This window comes from Schistocerca serialis, chromosome 3 (assembly GCF_023864345.2).
Source record: "Schistocerca serialis cubense isolate TAMUIC-IGC-003099 chromosome 3, iqSchSeri2.2, whole genome shotgun sequence".
NCBI classification, from domain to species: Eukaryota; Metazoa; Arthropoda; class Insecta; order Orthoptera; family Acrididae; genus Schistocerca; species Schistocerca serialis.
Genome location: NC_064640.1, coordinates 1,009,757,275 through 1,009,775,203, shown reverse-complemented (window position 1 = coordinate 1,009,775,203; position 17,929 = coordinate 1,009,757,275). Strand labels below are relative to the sequence as shown.

General features: G+C 38.9%; 1 protein-coding gene across 3 annotated transcripts in view; it reads left to right on the top strand.

Moving 5' to 3' along the window:
- Positions 1 to 17,929, top strand: part of LOC126471466 (dynamin-binding protein-like) — a 213,444-nt gene that overhangs the window by 20,260 nt on the left and 175,255 nt on the right. For 2 of the 3 annotated variants that reach the window (XM_050099662.1, XM_050099661.1), the window contains exons 5-7: positions 2,457 to 3,727; positions 8,010 to 8,042; positions 9,545 to 9,679. In XM_050099662.1, coding sequence (XP_049955619.1) covers positions 2,457 to 3,727; positions 8,010 to 8,042; positions 9,545 to 9,679 — 1,439 coding nt within the window. The remainder of the gene's footprint in view (positions 1 to 2,456; positions 3,728 to 8,009; positions 8,043 to 9,544; positions 9,680 to 17,929) is intronic. The other variant, XM_050099663.1, reaches the window with a different exon arrangement.

Genomic DNA, 17,929 nt, shown 5'->3' with positions numbered 1-17,929 from the left:
TGCTCACTCTTGTTGGAGCCACTGTGATGTTTACGTGGGTTCCTGGTCACATCAGTCTGACAGGAAATAAGGCCATTGACGCTGCTGCCAAGGCTGCAGTCCTCGTACTTCAGCCCGCTAGTTCTTCCATTCCCTGTGATGATCTCCGTGTTGCTGTCTGTCGGCAGGTGTTCTCACTTTGGCATCACCACTGGTCCTCCCTTCATGGGAACAAGCTCTGGGTTATTAAGCCTCTCCCAACAGCATGGACAACCTCCTCTCGGCCCTCTCACCATGAGATCATGTTAGCTAGGTTGGTTATCGGACACTGTCTGTTTAGCCATCGTCGTTTAAGTGGTGCTCCCTCACCACTTTGTGCTCATTGTGCTCAACCTTTGATGGTCTGCCATTTCCTGATGGAATTCCCTTTTTTTAACCACTTACATTCTTGTTTGTATTTGCTGTCTAAGTTATCAGCCGTGTTAGTGAATGACATGCGGGCTGTCAACCATGTTTTACTTTTGATCCATCATAGCAATATGGCGAAGGACATTTAATCCTTAGTTCAGGACCTCCATTTCTCTGTTGTGTATTTTATGGACCTTTCTTCAAGTCCTTGTTTTTAGCTGTCTTTCCTTCCATCGGCCAGGCTTAACATGTAGTCATTTTGAACTTCTTTTTTTCCTTCATGTTCTAAGGTTCTGACATGGGCATGTATGACGCTAGTTGTTCTTGCATCCTAAAAACCAAAACAAACCTAAAGAATGAATGTTCTTTCCCTCCTCTATGTATTCGTTAATAATGTCTTATGGAATGGCAACATCACTTTCCACCTTGAGTTTTAACACCATGGCCCCTTGACTGTTACCAGAAGCAATGAAAGCAAAAATCCAAACCCAACTGCAAGTTTACCAGTATGATATTTAGGCTGATCAAAACAAGACTAATCAACTTCTGCTATCTCCCCCCCCCCCCCCCCCCCCCATAATCGTGCCCCTATTATTACTGCAATTACAGCACTACAAACCTCCACACAAAAAGAAAACCAGTCACTTACAGACTTGGTACTGATACTCATGTCATGAGATGTAAACCATAAACTCTGCAGTAAACAAAATGAATAACACAAATATAAAATTTTATCAAACAATGTACCTTTTCTAATTGATCATCACAAGTGATTGCCCTGGCAATGCCACATAAAAAACTTTGTGTCCTGTTATGGGAGAAGCCTCGTCAGAGAGGTCCACCACGTGAGCGTCTAGGGAAGTTATTCCAGGGATAGTTTCCCGTTTCCTTCCACTTGTGATGATGAAATGATAATGAGGACAACACAACACCCAGTCACTGAGCGAAGAAAATCTCTGACCCAGCCGGGAATTGAACCCGGGCCCCTTGGCATGACTGACCACCGCGCTGACCACTCGGCTATCGGGGCGGACAATGCCACATAAACACATCCCTAGTTATAGTGGTGGTCACAGGTGATAGTCCATTAAATAGCTGCATTTACCTCGCCTCGCCTTTCCCCAATGAGCCTATGTCATTTCAAAAAAATATATTGATTGTCTTTTGTCACTACGTAAATTCAACAGTGAAACAATATTAATTGAGATTGGATCCCAACATTTTCCTCTTTCTCTGAATGTGTTTATGAGGAAGGGGAACAGGCATGACAAACTCCACCAATAATAGGAACAGTCTCCACAATGACAGTAATTCCTAACAAATACCATATGCCAATATATACAAAACTAACACATATGACAAATCAGATATCAAGCAACCACAAAAATCAAAAACTTCCACTGTGGCACGTACTAGAACTAGATATAATGTAAATGAACACCACAATGGCAGTTATAACTGAAAGAAACAAACAGAAACATCATGCATGCTGTCTGTGAGACATATGGTGACACACTTGAGATAATGTACTATTTTCTCATGAAATTTAGTAGACCAAAATTTTTAAATGCTGTAGCACAAACAAAATAAACAAAAGCTTCTCATCAAAAAGAAGTCACTAATAACACATAAATTGAAACACTGGATCATGAGTAATCAGCATGACATATTTCTTCTTTGTGTTTAATACAAAAGAAACTTCAGAGGGAAAAAGAACACGTAATTCATAACTATCAGTCTGGGATAGAAACACTGAGCAGATTGGAAACAAAAATGTAAATGGGCTATGGTCTATAATTACATCTTTATATTCTGTCTTTTTGCATTTAGTTGAATTAAAAGTTTCTCTCAATTATTGTAGTGCAAACCCTCATCTTTCCTTTTATTGCCTATGAAATTTTATGAAAATAATGTTTGGTTCTGAAAGACAAGCATTCATTTTTTATTAGTAAATGTTTCTGTTATCCTATTACAGTTTTCTGATGATACTGTTGTCATTTTACCTGTAAGATTTGAAGTCTCAAAGAGTTTATTCATTCATACTATGTATTTTTTAAATTTCATTTTAGGGGTTGCTGCGGGGACAGAATTGGAATTTTTCCCGCAGCTTACGTCACTTTACTACAAGACTCCACTGATGTGATGGATGGTGAACATGCAAACATTCAGAACCAATCCCTTATTGTTAATAGTGCCACATTTAATTGCACGGATATTAGAAAGCCAGCTGTTAACACTCTTGGAGGGCAATCATCAAATGAAGGATCACAGAATGAATATGTAACTAGCACAGAATGTGTCAAAGCAGACCTAGACAACTTGGATGTGATGAACATTTTAGATGACGATTATTTTAGGAAAAATATGCCATCTGTATTTACCAGCAACAGTGCTCCAGTTACTCATACGTATAGTTCAGAAGTGTCATCAACACGTGATGTTCAACACATGGAAGTTGATATTTGTCCTTATGGTGTAACACTGTACCCCTTTTATGCCCAATTTGACAATGAACTAAGTTTTCATGAAGGTGAAATAGTGAGTCTTGTCAGACATGTGAGCAAAGATTGGATAGAAGGAAAAATTGATGGCAGAAAGGGGATATTTCCATCCAGTTATGTGAATATCATTGTAGATTGTCAGCCCCAGTCTGAATTTTCAGTGAGTAATGACAGAAGTGCACTTCATGAAGTTGAAAATGTGGAAGTGAGGAAGAAACATGACATACTTCCACCAAATTCATTTGCTGTGGTATTGTTTAATTTTGATGCACAGATGGATAGTGATCTGACTGTAAAGCAAGGTGAAGTTGTTTGTGTTCTTCAGCAACCTAATCAAGACTGGTGTGAAGTAAAAAATTGTTATGGAAGTTCAGGCCTTTGCCCACGTACTTATTTAGCGTCATACACAGTGCCAAATAAATTCACAGATGGCAGTAATCGTAGATTGTCAGTTGCAGGTGATGCTGGCTTCAGAAAAAACTTAACTGATGTGCCATTTCCTGACAAAACAGACTTAAATAAGAGGAGAACACTTGAAAGTTTTGGTTATCATGATAAGTGGAAGAATAACAGCATTGATGATCTAATTTCCAAAAATCTGGAAACTCTTCAGAATTCATACACATGGAGTTCAAAAATGAATTATAGTAATAGAAGTGTTGCAGATTCTGAGTGCCCGACAACTGAGAATATTGTAGTAGCTCAGGATGAGGCCATAAGGCACAGTCCAGTGTATTTAGCTGAAGAACCATCAGAAACGCAAACTACCATGCTCCAAGAGCAAAGCGATTCTCGATTTGATGCAAGAAGAGAAGTTACTTGGAACACGTACAATGATGGTGAGTTCTGATATTGTTTGTTACATTATTTATATTTACGGGTTGTGGCATTATGCAGTACTAACATAATTTATGTGAAAAAGTTGCACAAAATTACCCTTTAAAATGATCTTGCAGTGTTACTCAAATTGGCTTTTCCCTGAAGTTAACTAGATGCAATGAGAATGTCTTTCTGAATATTATGTTTTTAGACAAGTGATTTATTATGAAACATTCAAAAACCTTTGCCTACAGTGTGCTTACCAATATTTTTGATTACATGGAAAAGGGCACTAACATTTGCCTTTGGTTTCTCAATATAAGTAAAAGACAAAAGGGGTAACATGTTTTCAGAACCCATAAATCATGTGAACAGATAAAGCCATAGTTCTAGCTGAGAGCTCAGCATCAGGAACAGAAATTACTTCAGCAAAAATTTGCATATGATGTAGATAAACTCCCAAATGAAAAATTATTAATTATTAGGGAGAGCACTTCACAACGACACAATCAGTTAAATTTATTTGGTTGATAATGTGGTAAAAGACCAGCTTTGACAAATACTGTCTGTAATATTATGTAAAATCTAGATTTCAAAGCAGCTAAAGTAACAACCCAAAAGAAGACATATGTGTTTATTTCATTAATAAAAAGGAAGGAAGAGTATAGTTTAATTCCCCATGGTCATTAGATACAGAGCACAAGCTCAGGTTTTGAAAGGATGGGGAAGGGAATCGGCCCACTATTCTTTAAGTTACTATTCTGGCATTTGCCTGGAGTGGTAAGGTTTATGATTATTTCTGTAACTATTTCTTGTTTTCTGGAGGTGTATTCATATGTAGTAATAAGGTTTGGTTGTACATCTTGCACCTGTAGTAAACCAGAGTCTAAGCTCACTACAGTATGTTCATTCTTTCCTTGACTGACTGTGGTACCACCAAAAGTGACAGTCAGTCTTCACACATTCTTTCACAGAATGATGCTATTAGATGAACCATTAGAGATAACGATGCACCTTTCGTAATACAAATGGTCACCCATAAATACTTATGGTTCAGAAAAAGACCATAGTCATGAGGTAAGTGTAATCTCTGTGATTGAGTAGGCAACAGTTAAGCAGACAGTTGGTTAACCATAAGTGTATTTTTAAAATCAGCTCATCATGGATCATGGTGACCATTTGCCATCTGCCCAACTTGTACCTAGAAGCTAAACAGCTTGTAGTGAAAAAAATTTGTCACTTGTTGGTGGTCAGTCTTTGTGCATCAGCAGTATCCTTTAGGTAGCCACCGCTAGACCCTTCGAAAAAGAGCAGTTTCAACTGCTGCCCGTCCGTAATAGAGCTGCTGACCAGTATACACAAGGAAACGTGGAGGTGATGCTACTGAAATGAAATGATCATATGGCACTGATGGCCTGGAATCTCCACCAGGAAAGTTTGGCTGCCGAGTGGCAAGCCTTTTCAATTGATGTCAGTTGGGCGACTTGCGTGTAAATGATGATGAAATTATGATGACAACTTAACGCCAGCCACGGTGGCCAAGCAGTTCTAGGCACTTCAGTCCAGAACCATGCGACTGCTACGGTCGCAGGTTCGAATCCTGCCTTGGGCATGGATGTTTGTGATGTCCTTAGGTTAGTTAGGTTTAAGTAGTTCTAAGTTCTAGAGGACTGATGACCTCAGATGTTAAGTCCCATAGTGCTCAGAGCCATTTGAACCATTTGACAACTTAACACCCAAACTGTGAGCGGAGAAAATCTCTCACCCAGCTGGGAATCGAACCCGGGCCTGCTGCATGGCAGTCAGATACACTAACCATTTAGCTAAGGGGTCAGATAGTGATACTAGTGAAGCACACCCACAGAGTGTACAAACCCAGGGTCAGAGTGGGCTAGATCTACACAATGCTGAGCCAAGGTTACCCCAGATTCTCAACTCATTCCCATTCATATCAGGAAATGGCTAGCCCACAGAAAACTTTAGGGATTAACACTGTGCAGTCAGTCCATCAAGCTGCACGAAAATTTAATGCTGCTTATCTTGACAGAATGTTTTGATGTAGACATGAAATACTAATGCTCCATACTTTCAAAATACAAGCTGAGTTGTCAATGCAGGTAGAACAGATGACCGACATTTAAGGTTTAATATGTTTGAGGGACAAACTATGCATACAGATCAGGTCATTGCATACAGATTTATTGAGAAGTGATAACATGGCAATCATCTTGGTGTAGAATGTTGAACTGCATGTGTACATAAAGGTTCCAAATAATAATCTGCTCTTGTTGATATACAAGTCTTGTTACTGATAAACCTTCATTGAGTAATGACAGAAGGATTTATATACTCCACTTTCTTCATTAAGGTTATTGACAATAGCACAGGATTTAAAATACATCAAAAACAATGTGTCTTCTTTACTGACTGGCAACATTGAAGGAATGGTAAGTTTGGTTGTGTAGAATCTTGCCCAGTATGTATTTAATTTAACAATATGTGATGATGCAACTGTAGTTAATGATAGTCAAATAATGATGTATAAATAGTATAATCACGACTGGTTTTAAACAGTTATAAGCCCATCTGCAGGTGTACAAGAATAGTGAGGCATGTGGCGACTGCACAGTTTGAACAATAGGCTGGGGGCAGGTGACCGCTGCACATGAAGGCAAGATACGGAATTCATGTATCTCTGCTTTATGTGTGCTGCCCGCAGCCTAGTGTTATCAGTGTGTGGCAGCCACACGCCTCATGGTTCTTGTACATCTGAAGATGAGCTTACAATTGCCTGAAACCTGTTGTGACTCTGAACCAGTGAAACTATTTACAACTGAATCGGTTGGTGAAGTTCAGTTGTGGCTTTCCTCCTAACCAAAGCTTATACACTATGTGATCAAAGGTATCCGGACACCCCCAAAAACATACAGTTGTCATATTAGGTGCATTGTGCTGCCACCTACTGCCAGGTACTCCATATCAGCAACCTCAGTAGTCATTAGACATTGTGAGAGAGCAGAATGGGGCGCTCTGCAGAACTCATGAACTTCGAACGTGATCTGGTGATTGGGTGTCGCAAGTCTGTACATGAGATTTCCACACTCCTAAACATTCCTAGGTCCATTGTTTCCAATGTGACAGTGAAGTGGAAACTTGAAGGGACACGTACAGCACAAAATTGTGCGGGCTGACCTTGTCTGTTGACTGACAGAGAACACTGACAGTTGAAGAGGGTCGTAATGTGTAACAGGCAGACATCTATACAGACCATCATACAGGAATTCCAAAATGCGTCGGGATCCACTGCAGGTATTGGCATGGTCGAGTGGCTGCTCATAAGCCACACGTCACGCAGGTAAATGCCAAACGACACATCTCTTTGTGTTAGGAGCGTAAAGATTCGATGATTGAACAGTGGAAAAATGTTGTGTGGAGTGACGAATCACGGTACACAATGTGGCGATCCGATGGCAGGGTGTGGGTATGGTGAATGCTCAGTGAACGTCATCTGCCAGCGTGTGTAGTGCCAACAGTAAAATTCGGAGGTGGTGTTATGGTGAGTTCATGTTTTTCATGAAGGGGGCTTGCACCCTTGTTGTTTTGCATGGCACTATCACAGCACCAGCCTACATTGATGTTTTAAGCTGCTCCTTGCTTCCCACTGTTGAAGAGGAATTTGGGGATGGTGATTGCATCTTTTAACACGATCAAGCACCTGTTCGTAATGTACGGACTGTGGCAGAGTGGTTACACGACAGTAGCATCCCTGTAATGGAATGGCCTGCACAGAGTCATGACCTGACTCCTATAGAACACCTTTGGGATGTTTTGGAATGCTGACTTTGTGCCAGGCCTCACCGACCAACATAAATACCTCTCCTCACTACAGCACTCCATGAAGAATGGGCTGCCATTCCCCAAGAAACTTTCCAGCACCTGATTGAACATTCACCTGCAAGAGTGGAAGCTGTCATCAAGGCCAACACTATATTGCATTCCAGCATTACTGATGGAGGGCGCCACATACTTGTAAGTCATTTTCAGCCAGGTGTCTGGACACTTTTGATCACATAGTGTATAATTAATGTGTTCCATGAATGCAAGAACTGAGGCAAGTGAACTCGTGTGTACCCTCTGAAAACTTATTGTGATTGATAGCAGTGGTGATATACCTAAGAAGTTCTTATTAATTGATAATCTTAGTAAGAGGAGTACACAATACAAAAGTATAGATGTTTGTAGCACAAATACCAACCAATTCTGCATTTAATAATGTTTTGTTTATCTCTTTCATTTTTTTAGTTTTCAAAAGAGGACATTTCAGTACAAAATGTGGTGAGTTAAAAAAAAAAGGTGTAGCCTTTCTTTTTATTCTTGGTGTATCACATCACTCCCCTGCAGTAGAAGGGCCTCACAACAGTCCTAAGATTGAAGCATTGATTTCATTACTCTTATTTTTATATTATTCATGAAATTTGAGTTTGTGTTATTCTTTTTCTTGTGTTTCTTTCTGTTTATGGCCAAATGCAGCAATAATGATGTGTCTAATTTTGTGTGTGAGTTTCTCAAATCAGTATTCCAACTTTCACCCCTTATTTCACATAAAAATTTTTTATGGATCCTCTGATGTGGGAGCAGTGGTAACAAAGCATTTATTGTGTATAGTTTTCAGTATAGATTGCAAGCATTTAATATTTTACAACCCCAGGGATCAGGCTTGACCCTTTCTGTCGGTGGTTTTGAGACCTTTAAACACAGGGGTACAATATGGACTTTATTGGGTGTCAGGGTGACCAACTTACTGTTTTCACTGTACTGTACATAGTCCACACGACCACTATGAGAAATATGATCTTGTATCAGTTTGGCAGGTTGCCATTTGGAAGTGTGGAAAATGGTAAGGTGTTTACAATATTAAATCACCTGTTCTTATGGTCATTTTGTTTTCGTTTAGCTATTCTTTCTTTATAGGTATGGAACTTAATTTGAACCTGGGGTGGAGTTAGAGCTTTCTTTGGTTTCCTAACAGAAATTTGTGTGAATGCCAAGAGAACAATGTTGTTTTCAGCAGCTTATAAGATGTTGAAGTTGATAAGTTTTTGACCAGCTTTTCTACCTGTAGGCATCTGCTCTTATCACCTTATCAACTAAGCACCATTTTGTGCTTAGTTGAAAAGAGGCAAATTATTATTTAATTATTTATTTACATCTGCAAGACAATGTTAATTTTAGAGTTTGTTACCAACTTTCTTACACGACAATGTGATTTTCTTCAGGAAAAATATTTATTCATCTCACTACAGAAAATATTTAAAATTGATATAAAATCTCAACATAGTTCAAGGGCGACCGTAAATCAAATAAGACTCTAGTCTGTAACTTCAAGTATTTTTCTGTTGTACCACGTAAGGTTAACACTTTATTTGATGTAATCTGTTGTAGACGAAACTGCAGTATCCAGAAGGAGCTGTCACATTGCAGCAGTGTGTGCACTGATTTGAAACTTCCTGGTAGATTAAAACTGTGCCAGATCAGGACTAAAACCTGGGACCTTTGCCTTTTATTGGCAAGTGCTCTGTGGACTGAGCTATCCGAGTGTGACTTGTGACCCAGCAGTTTGTGGTTTGTGCTCGGATAGCTTAGTCTGTAAAGCACTTACCCACAAAAGTACTGGTCTGACAAACAGTTTTAATTGTACAGGAAGTTTTAAAACTACAGTCCTTTGTAATGTGGATATACTTTTGCATGTTCTTTCATTAGGACAGTATCTTTTTTTTTTTTTGTTCCTTACTGATTTCTAGATCTTGATTCTAATATTTGCTATTTGTATTAAACAGTAAACAATGAGTGCCGTGTATCACCTGTGCTGAAGAGGCAAGCTTCTGACAGAGTGCCCCACAGGCCAGCTCCACCAGTGCCACTGCCTGGCCACAAACCTGTCCATCGTTCAATAAGAAAACCAAACAAGAAAAGTAAGACGCCTTTTCAATATTGTATTTAATTTCTTTGACTGGAAGTTCACTATTAACAGAAATGTGCACGGACTTGGTTATATGATGCCTGACAAACAAGTGAAGCACTCTGAAGAATTGATTGGATGTCAGTATGGCTTTGTACACATATACACCATTGGAGGGTATCTAAATAATTAGAGGTTAAATTCTCTGTTACAGACAGAATGGTCACCAGAGGGCATTAGTGTTGTGTCTTTAGTGTCATTACCAGGCCTGATAGGGTATATAAGGGGGTGTGAACAGCATCAGATGTTGAGTGATCACTGTGAAGGATATGGAGATGCCATGTACTCATGTGAGATGGCATTACCAGCACTTGACAAAGTTTGAATGGGGCGTCAGTATATGTCACCATTTACTCAGCTGGTAGAATTGTGCAATATCCAAATTTGTGATGGATTTGGACATGACAGTGGCCCAGTGTTGCACTGCATTGGAGTGTGATGGCAGGCATATTTGTCATCAAGGTCCCAGTCAACCGTGTCTGACCGCCACCAGGAAAGAACACCGTATTGTGCACCGAGAACATTGTAAACCCTTCACATCTGTGCCTCCCATATATTATCTCACACCGTTGATTGGAGACTAGCAGCAGCCGGACTATGGAATTATTGTCCTGTGTGTAGGCTACCGTTAACTTAAATGCCTGTGTTTGGAGTGGTGCCATGACTGGGAAGCATATACTACTGATGAGTGGTATTGTGTTCAGCACTGAATTGTGGATCTATATTACCCCGGGTGAGCGTCATTGGTGAGAATGGCAGTGACCTGGGGAGAGATCCCGTGCTTCCAATATTTTGTAGACACACAATGTGAGGAACCATCGGGTATGACTTCAGGTTGTGGCTGGTCGTGATTGAGGGAACTCTGATGGCACAACAGTACATCATGGACATCTTGTGTCCTTGTGTGTTACCTCTGTGGCTTGTAAGATGCCCAGAACTGTTTCCAGTAGAGGATACGTAGGATCAGCTGGATGTCAACTCTGTCCCAGTGCCAGTATCCAGGGTATCTAGGACCAGTTGCAACAGTTGTTTACCAGCTTGCCTCAGGAGATGCTACAACAGCATTATGACACCCTTCCCAAATGAATCATTGCATGTGTCCAGGCCAGAGGGCATGCAACATCATATTGATAAGTGTGTTCACACTGCCAACTTCTTTGTAAATTTGACTCAGTTTTGTAATAAGTGAAATAACATCACATACTCTCTCAAACCATTCCATGAAATTTCATTTCGTTTCTTCCTTGCCTTCTGGGTGCTTCACATTTTTGTCAGGCAGTTCATAACATCTCGCTATTGATTGCTTTTGTTCAGGAGACAATTGTTGAACTATATAAAGAAAATGTAAATAAGTTACAAACTATCGTGTGCACACACTTTATTCGACATGTAAACGTCACTACAGATATTCTGATTTAGGTATGACATGTTCAGTATGTCTGCCATTATTGGCGATGATGTTGTGCAGACAAATAGCGAAATTCTGCATGACGGGCTGAATGTCAGAACACTGATGCTGTCGATATGTTCATGAATGGCTGTTTTCAGCTCAGTGATGGTTTTGGGGTTATTGCTTTACACCTTGTCTTTAACATAGCCCCATAAAAAGGAGTTGCGTGTGTTCAGATCCGGAGAATATGGTGGCTGATCGAGGTCTGTGCTCGTGGCCTCTTGGTACCCCAGAGCCAGAATGGGGCCCCCAAAGTGCTCCTCCAGGACGTCAAACATTCTCATGCTTCGATGGGATCGAGCTCCGTCTCGCATGAACCACATCTTGTCGAAATCAGTGTCACTTTGGATAATGGGAATGAAATCATCTTCCAAAACCTTTACGTACCATTCGGTAGCCATCAAGAAATATCACGCCAATTATTCTGTGAGTGGACATTGCACATCACACAGTCACCCATTGAGGGTGAAGAGAATTCTCAATCACGAAATGTGGATTCTCAGTCCCCCAAATGTGCCAGTTTTGCTTATTGACGAACCTATCCAAATGAAAGTGGGCTTCATTGCTAAACCAAACCGTACATGCACATACTAATTCCAATCATGCCCCATGGCCAACCATGCAGTTTGAATGTTCTAACTCAAATTGTTCAGAAGATATGATTTTATTTAGTATTGTTCAATAAGTATCACCCTGTATGAATACCTGTTAGGATCACAGTACAGTATGAAAAAAGTCCCTTGTTTGAGTCATTACTTATAAATTTGGTCTGCGCAGTTTGTTCCCTTCAATTTTTTGTAAATTACTCATTGTAGTCTCAGGTTGCCTCTCTTGTAATGAAACTGAATTTTGTAAGTTATATTTTAGTCTAATGTAGCTATTGTACAAATGTGTTATCAGAATGGAATTTGTGCTGTATGGAGTGTACACTGTTATGAAAAGTATTGACAATTTAAAGTGTGTGCTTTTGTGAAGTTTGTAAGATCAGAGAAATGTTCTGTCACATAGAAACTATGAGACAGATCACAATTTGCATCTGGATTGCTCATTTGGTAAGAATGTTGTCTGCAAATTGGCAAGGATACAGTTTCAAGTCCAAAACAGGCACTCACTTTTGAATTCCAAACATTTGTTGTTGCATGACAAATGTGCTTGTGTTGTTGTACCTAATTGTTGTAACACAGACTAGGGGCTTGAGAGGTATTCGGTTTATCAAAAAAAATTGTCACCACCTAGATTCATCTCTGCTGTTCTCAGATTGTTTTTAATATTTCATAGATGGTATTTTCATAATACACTTTTTGTAGAGCTGCAGATTTGTATGGCTGAAAAATATATTGTGTGGTATGGAAGAGAACATTTATTGCTCAAGGTAGAAATGAATGTCGACTCCAAATCCAGGAGAAAATAGGAACCACACATATGCTAGATAAATCTAGGAGAAACACACAACTGAGTGATTTGATCAGATGAATATGCTGTAGATCATCCTGAAATTTGTCTCTCTTGACTATCAAAAAGTCATTTGCTAGGTTTCAGAACAGTCAGCATTGTAAAAAAGCAAATTTTATTTTGCTGGTGTAAGCAAATAACTTTCTCTAACCTGCAAATGGTAGTGAACTGAGTGACAAAAATTGCCTGGGTGGTGTTAAATACTGAACATCTCAGGGATCTGTCTTCACTGGCTGAGTTTGATAAATCCAAGGTTCCCAGTCTGAGGACTGGGTAGAGCCACCTGTCCTCTATAACTGTAAACCATGGAATTATTTCAGTGACTGTTGAAATGTTGTGTGTTACAGAAAATTTAGAGTCTTAAATTAACTTTCCAGATCCCAAAGATTGTTCAAACTCCATAAAACCAAAACCAAAAAGGCTTCATTACCATAAGATATACTATATTGCTGAGGGAGTGGATGTTGGTTGTGGAAAAACAGTTTGTATGAGCTGCCAGAGAAGACCACCACCCACAAAGTTAAGAGGACTGGATCTAGCTTTAAAGTCTCTAAAAGAAAACTTGAGTAACAGAACACGTGGTATACAGAATATGTTTATCCTCATAAACAGAGTGGAAGACAGTTTGAGGAATTGTCCATTTTATATGTGACACAATTTTAAACATTTCATGTCGTGACACACAGGAAGTTTACATTATTGTGTTAAAACAAGAATGGCACGGTGAAAATGTGATCAATGTGCGTGACATAATCAAGCTTGTGAATGTAATGCTAGAGAAGATTGCTTTATGTTTTTGTGTTGTGCAGTGTACCCCTTGATAATGTCCACATGGATGAAATTGCAATAGTGAGTTATACAAATAAAATAATTTACAGTGAAAGGCAACTGTGATATCATTTGCAAAATTTTACATAACTATGAACCTCATGTACAAAAAGTTAATGAAATTTTACAGCTTCAGTTATCAAAGGACTTAGTCATTTCATAATTGAATGCATTTATTCATCATTAGCTGTTTTAAGCACTGATTAAAACTATATTTTATTGCCATGTGTTTTGCTGTAAGTAATGCTCTAACTTTCTCTCCCCTGTAGTTAAAATAATAATCATAATTAATTATTTCTGTAGAAAGGAGACATGCATCGTGTAGGATTAGTAGCATACATGCACTCATTCTCATCAGACTACAGAATCGCCCTAATTTTTCCTGTATCTGACAGTGTGTGTTGTCTGCTCATACTGGGGCAGGGCCAGAAGGGTATGGTGTGGCAATCTTTGTAACTAACAGAAACGCCCCTTCTGGTGCTCTTTTGTTACAGATCTTGAAGCAATTGTTCCTACAGTCCACATTCCATAGAGGAAAATTGTATTCTCTTTCTGTGTACAGTACCACTGCAAGAGACTTTATACTATTTTTCCCATATTGCTATTATAACACTTGCTCTGTCCATTCCTCTTGCTTGATGATGCAGATGTACACAGTGTGCTATGAGGTTCATCATTGACCTACTCCAGGGACCATGCTGTAGAGAGCCTTATGATGTTTGTCACACCCATCTCAGTATTGTTACAGGGTCATCCTCAACCATAGACTCCAGCCTTTGCCAGTCTGCTTGGTTGTAAGTTGCTGAGGACCTTCATTCCAGTGATCACTTCCTGTCCTATATCCCTCTACCAGATGGAGTAGTATTTGAAAGAAAGCCGCTAAGATTGACAATCAGGAAAGTGGTCTGGACTTTGTATTGCCAGCTTGCTGTTCTTGAACATACAGATAACTTCCAGGACTGGGTGGACACATCGAAGTGTGATGCACCATGCTGCAGATTGATTCATCTCAGAGACCTCAGGTCACTTACGAGGCAACATATTCCTTGGTAGAACTAAGAGTGCTGCTCCACAACCTAGTTCAGGTGTGTGACTCGGAGACAGTTTAAATGCTGACCCACTGAAGGAAACTTTGCAACCTTTTGAACTGCGAAGGCAAAAAGCACAGTGAATGATCAAAGAGAGCAGCAAAAAGTTCTGTTGAGTGTTCCTTGACTCTATCAGCTGTTCAATTTATTTTTTTACGAGTATAAAAAAACCATCAAGTGAATTTCTGGTAACTATAGTCAGCCATGTATAAAAGCCATGCTGATAGATTGGTATCTCCAAACATCATCTGGAGAAAGGTAAGTTACATTTAAGACCCAACAATGCGAGTCCTACAACTGCCCCTTCTCCTAGTGGGCACTGGATTCAGCAACATCTAGGGCTTGTGATACTGCATCTATACCTCAAACCAGGGAAGAATCAAACAAGACCTAGTAGTTTCAGAAGGATGATCTTAACAAGCTGTGTAGAAAAAGCCGTGAATGGTCCACCACCTAGTGTGGTTATTATAGACGAGGAAACTTCCCAGGCGATCTCAGTGCAGGTTCTCTAGGTAGTGATACTCTGTTGACAATCTGATGCTGCTCAGGGCCCTATACTAGAGGCTCTCCCACAGAAATTACATTATATATAAAAAGGCTTGTGATGCTACTGGGGTCCACAGTGTTCTAGGACCTGTGAAGGCACTGCTAATTGTAAGTGTTATTTTTTCTCTTCTTTTCACTTTATACATATCTTTCTTACTGACATGAGGTTTTTATTTTTTGGGTATGCAATAATTTTAATTTTATGAAAAACTGTGTATTTAAAAATGTAATGTGCAAAAGGAAACAGCAATAAGAACAGGGAGATTGAGTGCCATATCAGTACTGAGAGACTTCAATAGTGAAAGACAGTGCGGGTGTGAGTGCTCATGTATGCAGTAACAGGTCAGGTTCCTATTGGATAGAAACGTATGCCAGATACTGCTAAACATTTATGTTCTAAAAATGGCATGATCATAATATTGACACAGGCATTGTGAAAAGAAAGTGTTAAACTGTTTTGCATGGTACGAGTCTCATGCAGTACTGCAAACTGAATTGACAATGCACATTTGAGTGAGCAGTAATTTTTGTATGTTGGACTAGATTGGTGTCTGTGGTGTGACTTGCAGAAACTAATGTGTTCCAAGATTTTTTGTTTGCAACTTAATGAGCTTTCACACACATTAAATCATTAACAGTTGCTATAAAAACAGCTAAGAATGTCCCCACAGATGAAAGTTATTTGTCACACTGTGAATTTGCGAATGTGGCACATGTGGCAATGCAGAAAAACTGTAACTAGGTGATCTGTGAGCTGAGCTCAATATTGCACTCTTTCAAGACCAACGTATTTAACTGTGAAAATGTATATTTACATATAAAACCTTCAATTTGCATAGTAACATTTGCTTGTGACCAGCCTGCACCCAAATGAATGCGACAGAGGAATAATACAACTGCCAAATGGATCATGCACCAGATGAGAGACTGTAAGAGTTGCATTTTACCACAGATGGGCCTGCTATGATTTTGTTGCTGGCAACGCCTAGCTACTGACAACATTGCAGTTCACTTCTCTCACACATATAAGCAACATACACTGCCAGAAACATGTCTCTCCATAAATACTTAGAAAGCAGTGTAATCATGTTAATGTAATTTCATTTATGATGAACTTCATGAAATGAGTGTTTCTTTGAGTAGACATAGTTTTATAGTGTGTGGATTCGGAGTTTCATGTTGTCATTTGCTGCCATACTATTATTTCCCTACCACTACTGTTTGCTTACTTTGCCTCTTTTTTATATTTTGGTTGCTGTGGTATGTGTCTTCACATTTATCTTTTGGGGGATGTGCTTAGATGTATGTGTGGGTGAGCAGTGACTTTTTTATGTTGTATTTGGTAAAATGTGTTAGCTGTCACATCTACCATTAGTTTACAACCTCCAACCAGTCAGAGTAAGGCAGATTATATCTCATTGAGCAAGCTATAAAGACAGTGGAAATTTGAAATTTTGCAGCTGTACAATGACAGGAACCTATGTTTACATTCTGGAACTCTCAGAGTTTGGTTTACTAAATTCTTCCAGGTCTAAAATCATTAAAGTTTATTTCTGTACATTTGTGAGAGAAATATTTAGGCACATTTGTGGTCAAAATTTGATAGTTAAATCTTTTCAGAGTTGGCTCTGTTACATATGGTGACCATAACAGGACAGTAGTCTATTCAGTGCTGGCTTGCTGAAATCTTGCATTGTTTTGCGTCTAATTTTGAACTTTAGTGGGTGGTATACTTTATTTTTGTCTGTTTTGGATCAGAAATATCACAACTACAGAGGACGAACATGTGGCAAGTTTCCAAAAATGGGGAAGCAAACAAGTGGGAGAAAAAGAAATGGACCCTATTATGAGAACTATGGAAAGAGGGCTAGTTATTAAATCAGAACTAGGTATTAAAAAAGAAATAGTCCAAAAAGGGGAGCAGGAGGTTTGTTTGAGTTACTATTAATGAAATGGAGTGAGGGGAGAAGAAAGCAGTAAAAACTGTAAGAGAATCACAAAAAGAAGTGGGCAGAAAGATAGAACAAAAATGGGAAGAATTTAAACAGGACTGGGAAACTGAGTTAGAAAAATATCTGAGATGAAGTTGGAGGTAAATAAAGATTTTTGGAAATTAAAAAATAAAGTTTCGCAAATAGTCAAAGAAGTTAAACTTGAAATACCTGTAAAACAAGGAAAATTATAGAAATGCCATAAATGAAAAGGTAGGGTGCTTGGATATAAACATTAAAGCCCAAGCTGTTGAGTGTAAACAGGGGAAAGCTGAAATAAACAGTTATTGTGCTCAGTTTTTCCAGAAATGAAGCTTCAAGAATGAGGCAGAAGTGGAAGAAATTAAAGAAACCACTTCTGAGACTGAGAAAAGGGTGAATGACTTAGAAAAGACAATTCAACATAAAAATTTTATACAGCACCGTTCTTGTTAGTTTATGTAAGAGATGCTGTAGCTTTAGTAATATACATTGCCAGAAAAAATGCAATTGTAAGATAGGTCAAAATCATGGAACATAATTTTAAAACACAACAGTTTGTTTTAACTGTAATCAAGGATGGTGGAAGCATTGTAAGTAAAATTTATTTAGAGTTCATTACCACCACTGGTTATGTCCTATGAGCAATGTTGTAACTATGTAATTGACCAAAGAAAAGTTGTAAGACTGAAAATATATTAATGAGCAGAAGGCACCAAGTCAACCACTTTCTGAGCATCAACCAGAATAACATATGAAATTAAATAGCTTCAACTAACAAAAGCATAAAATTACAACAGCAATGCATGATGCTTCTCATTGCATTTGCATGTCTTATAAATAAATAATAAATCATTTGCAATAAACAC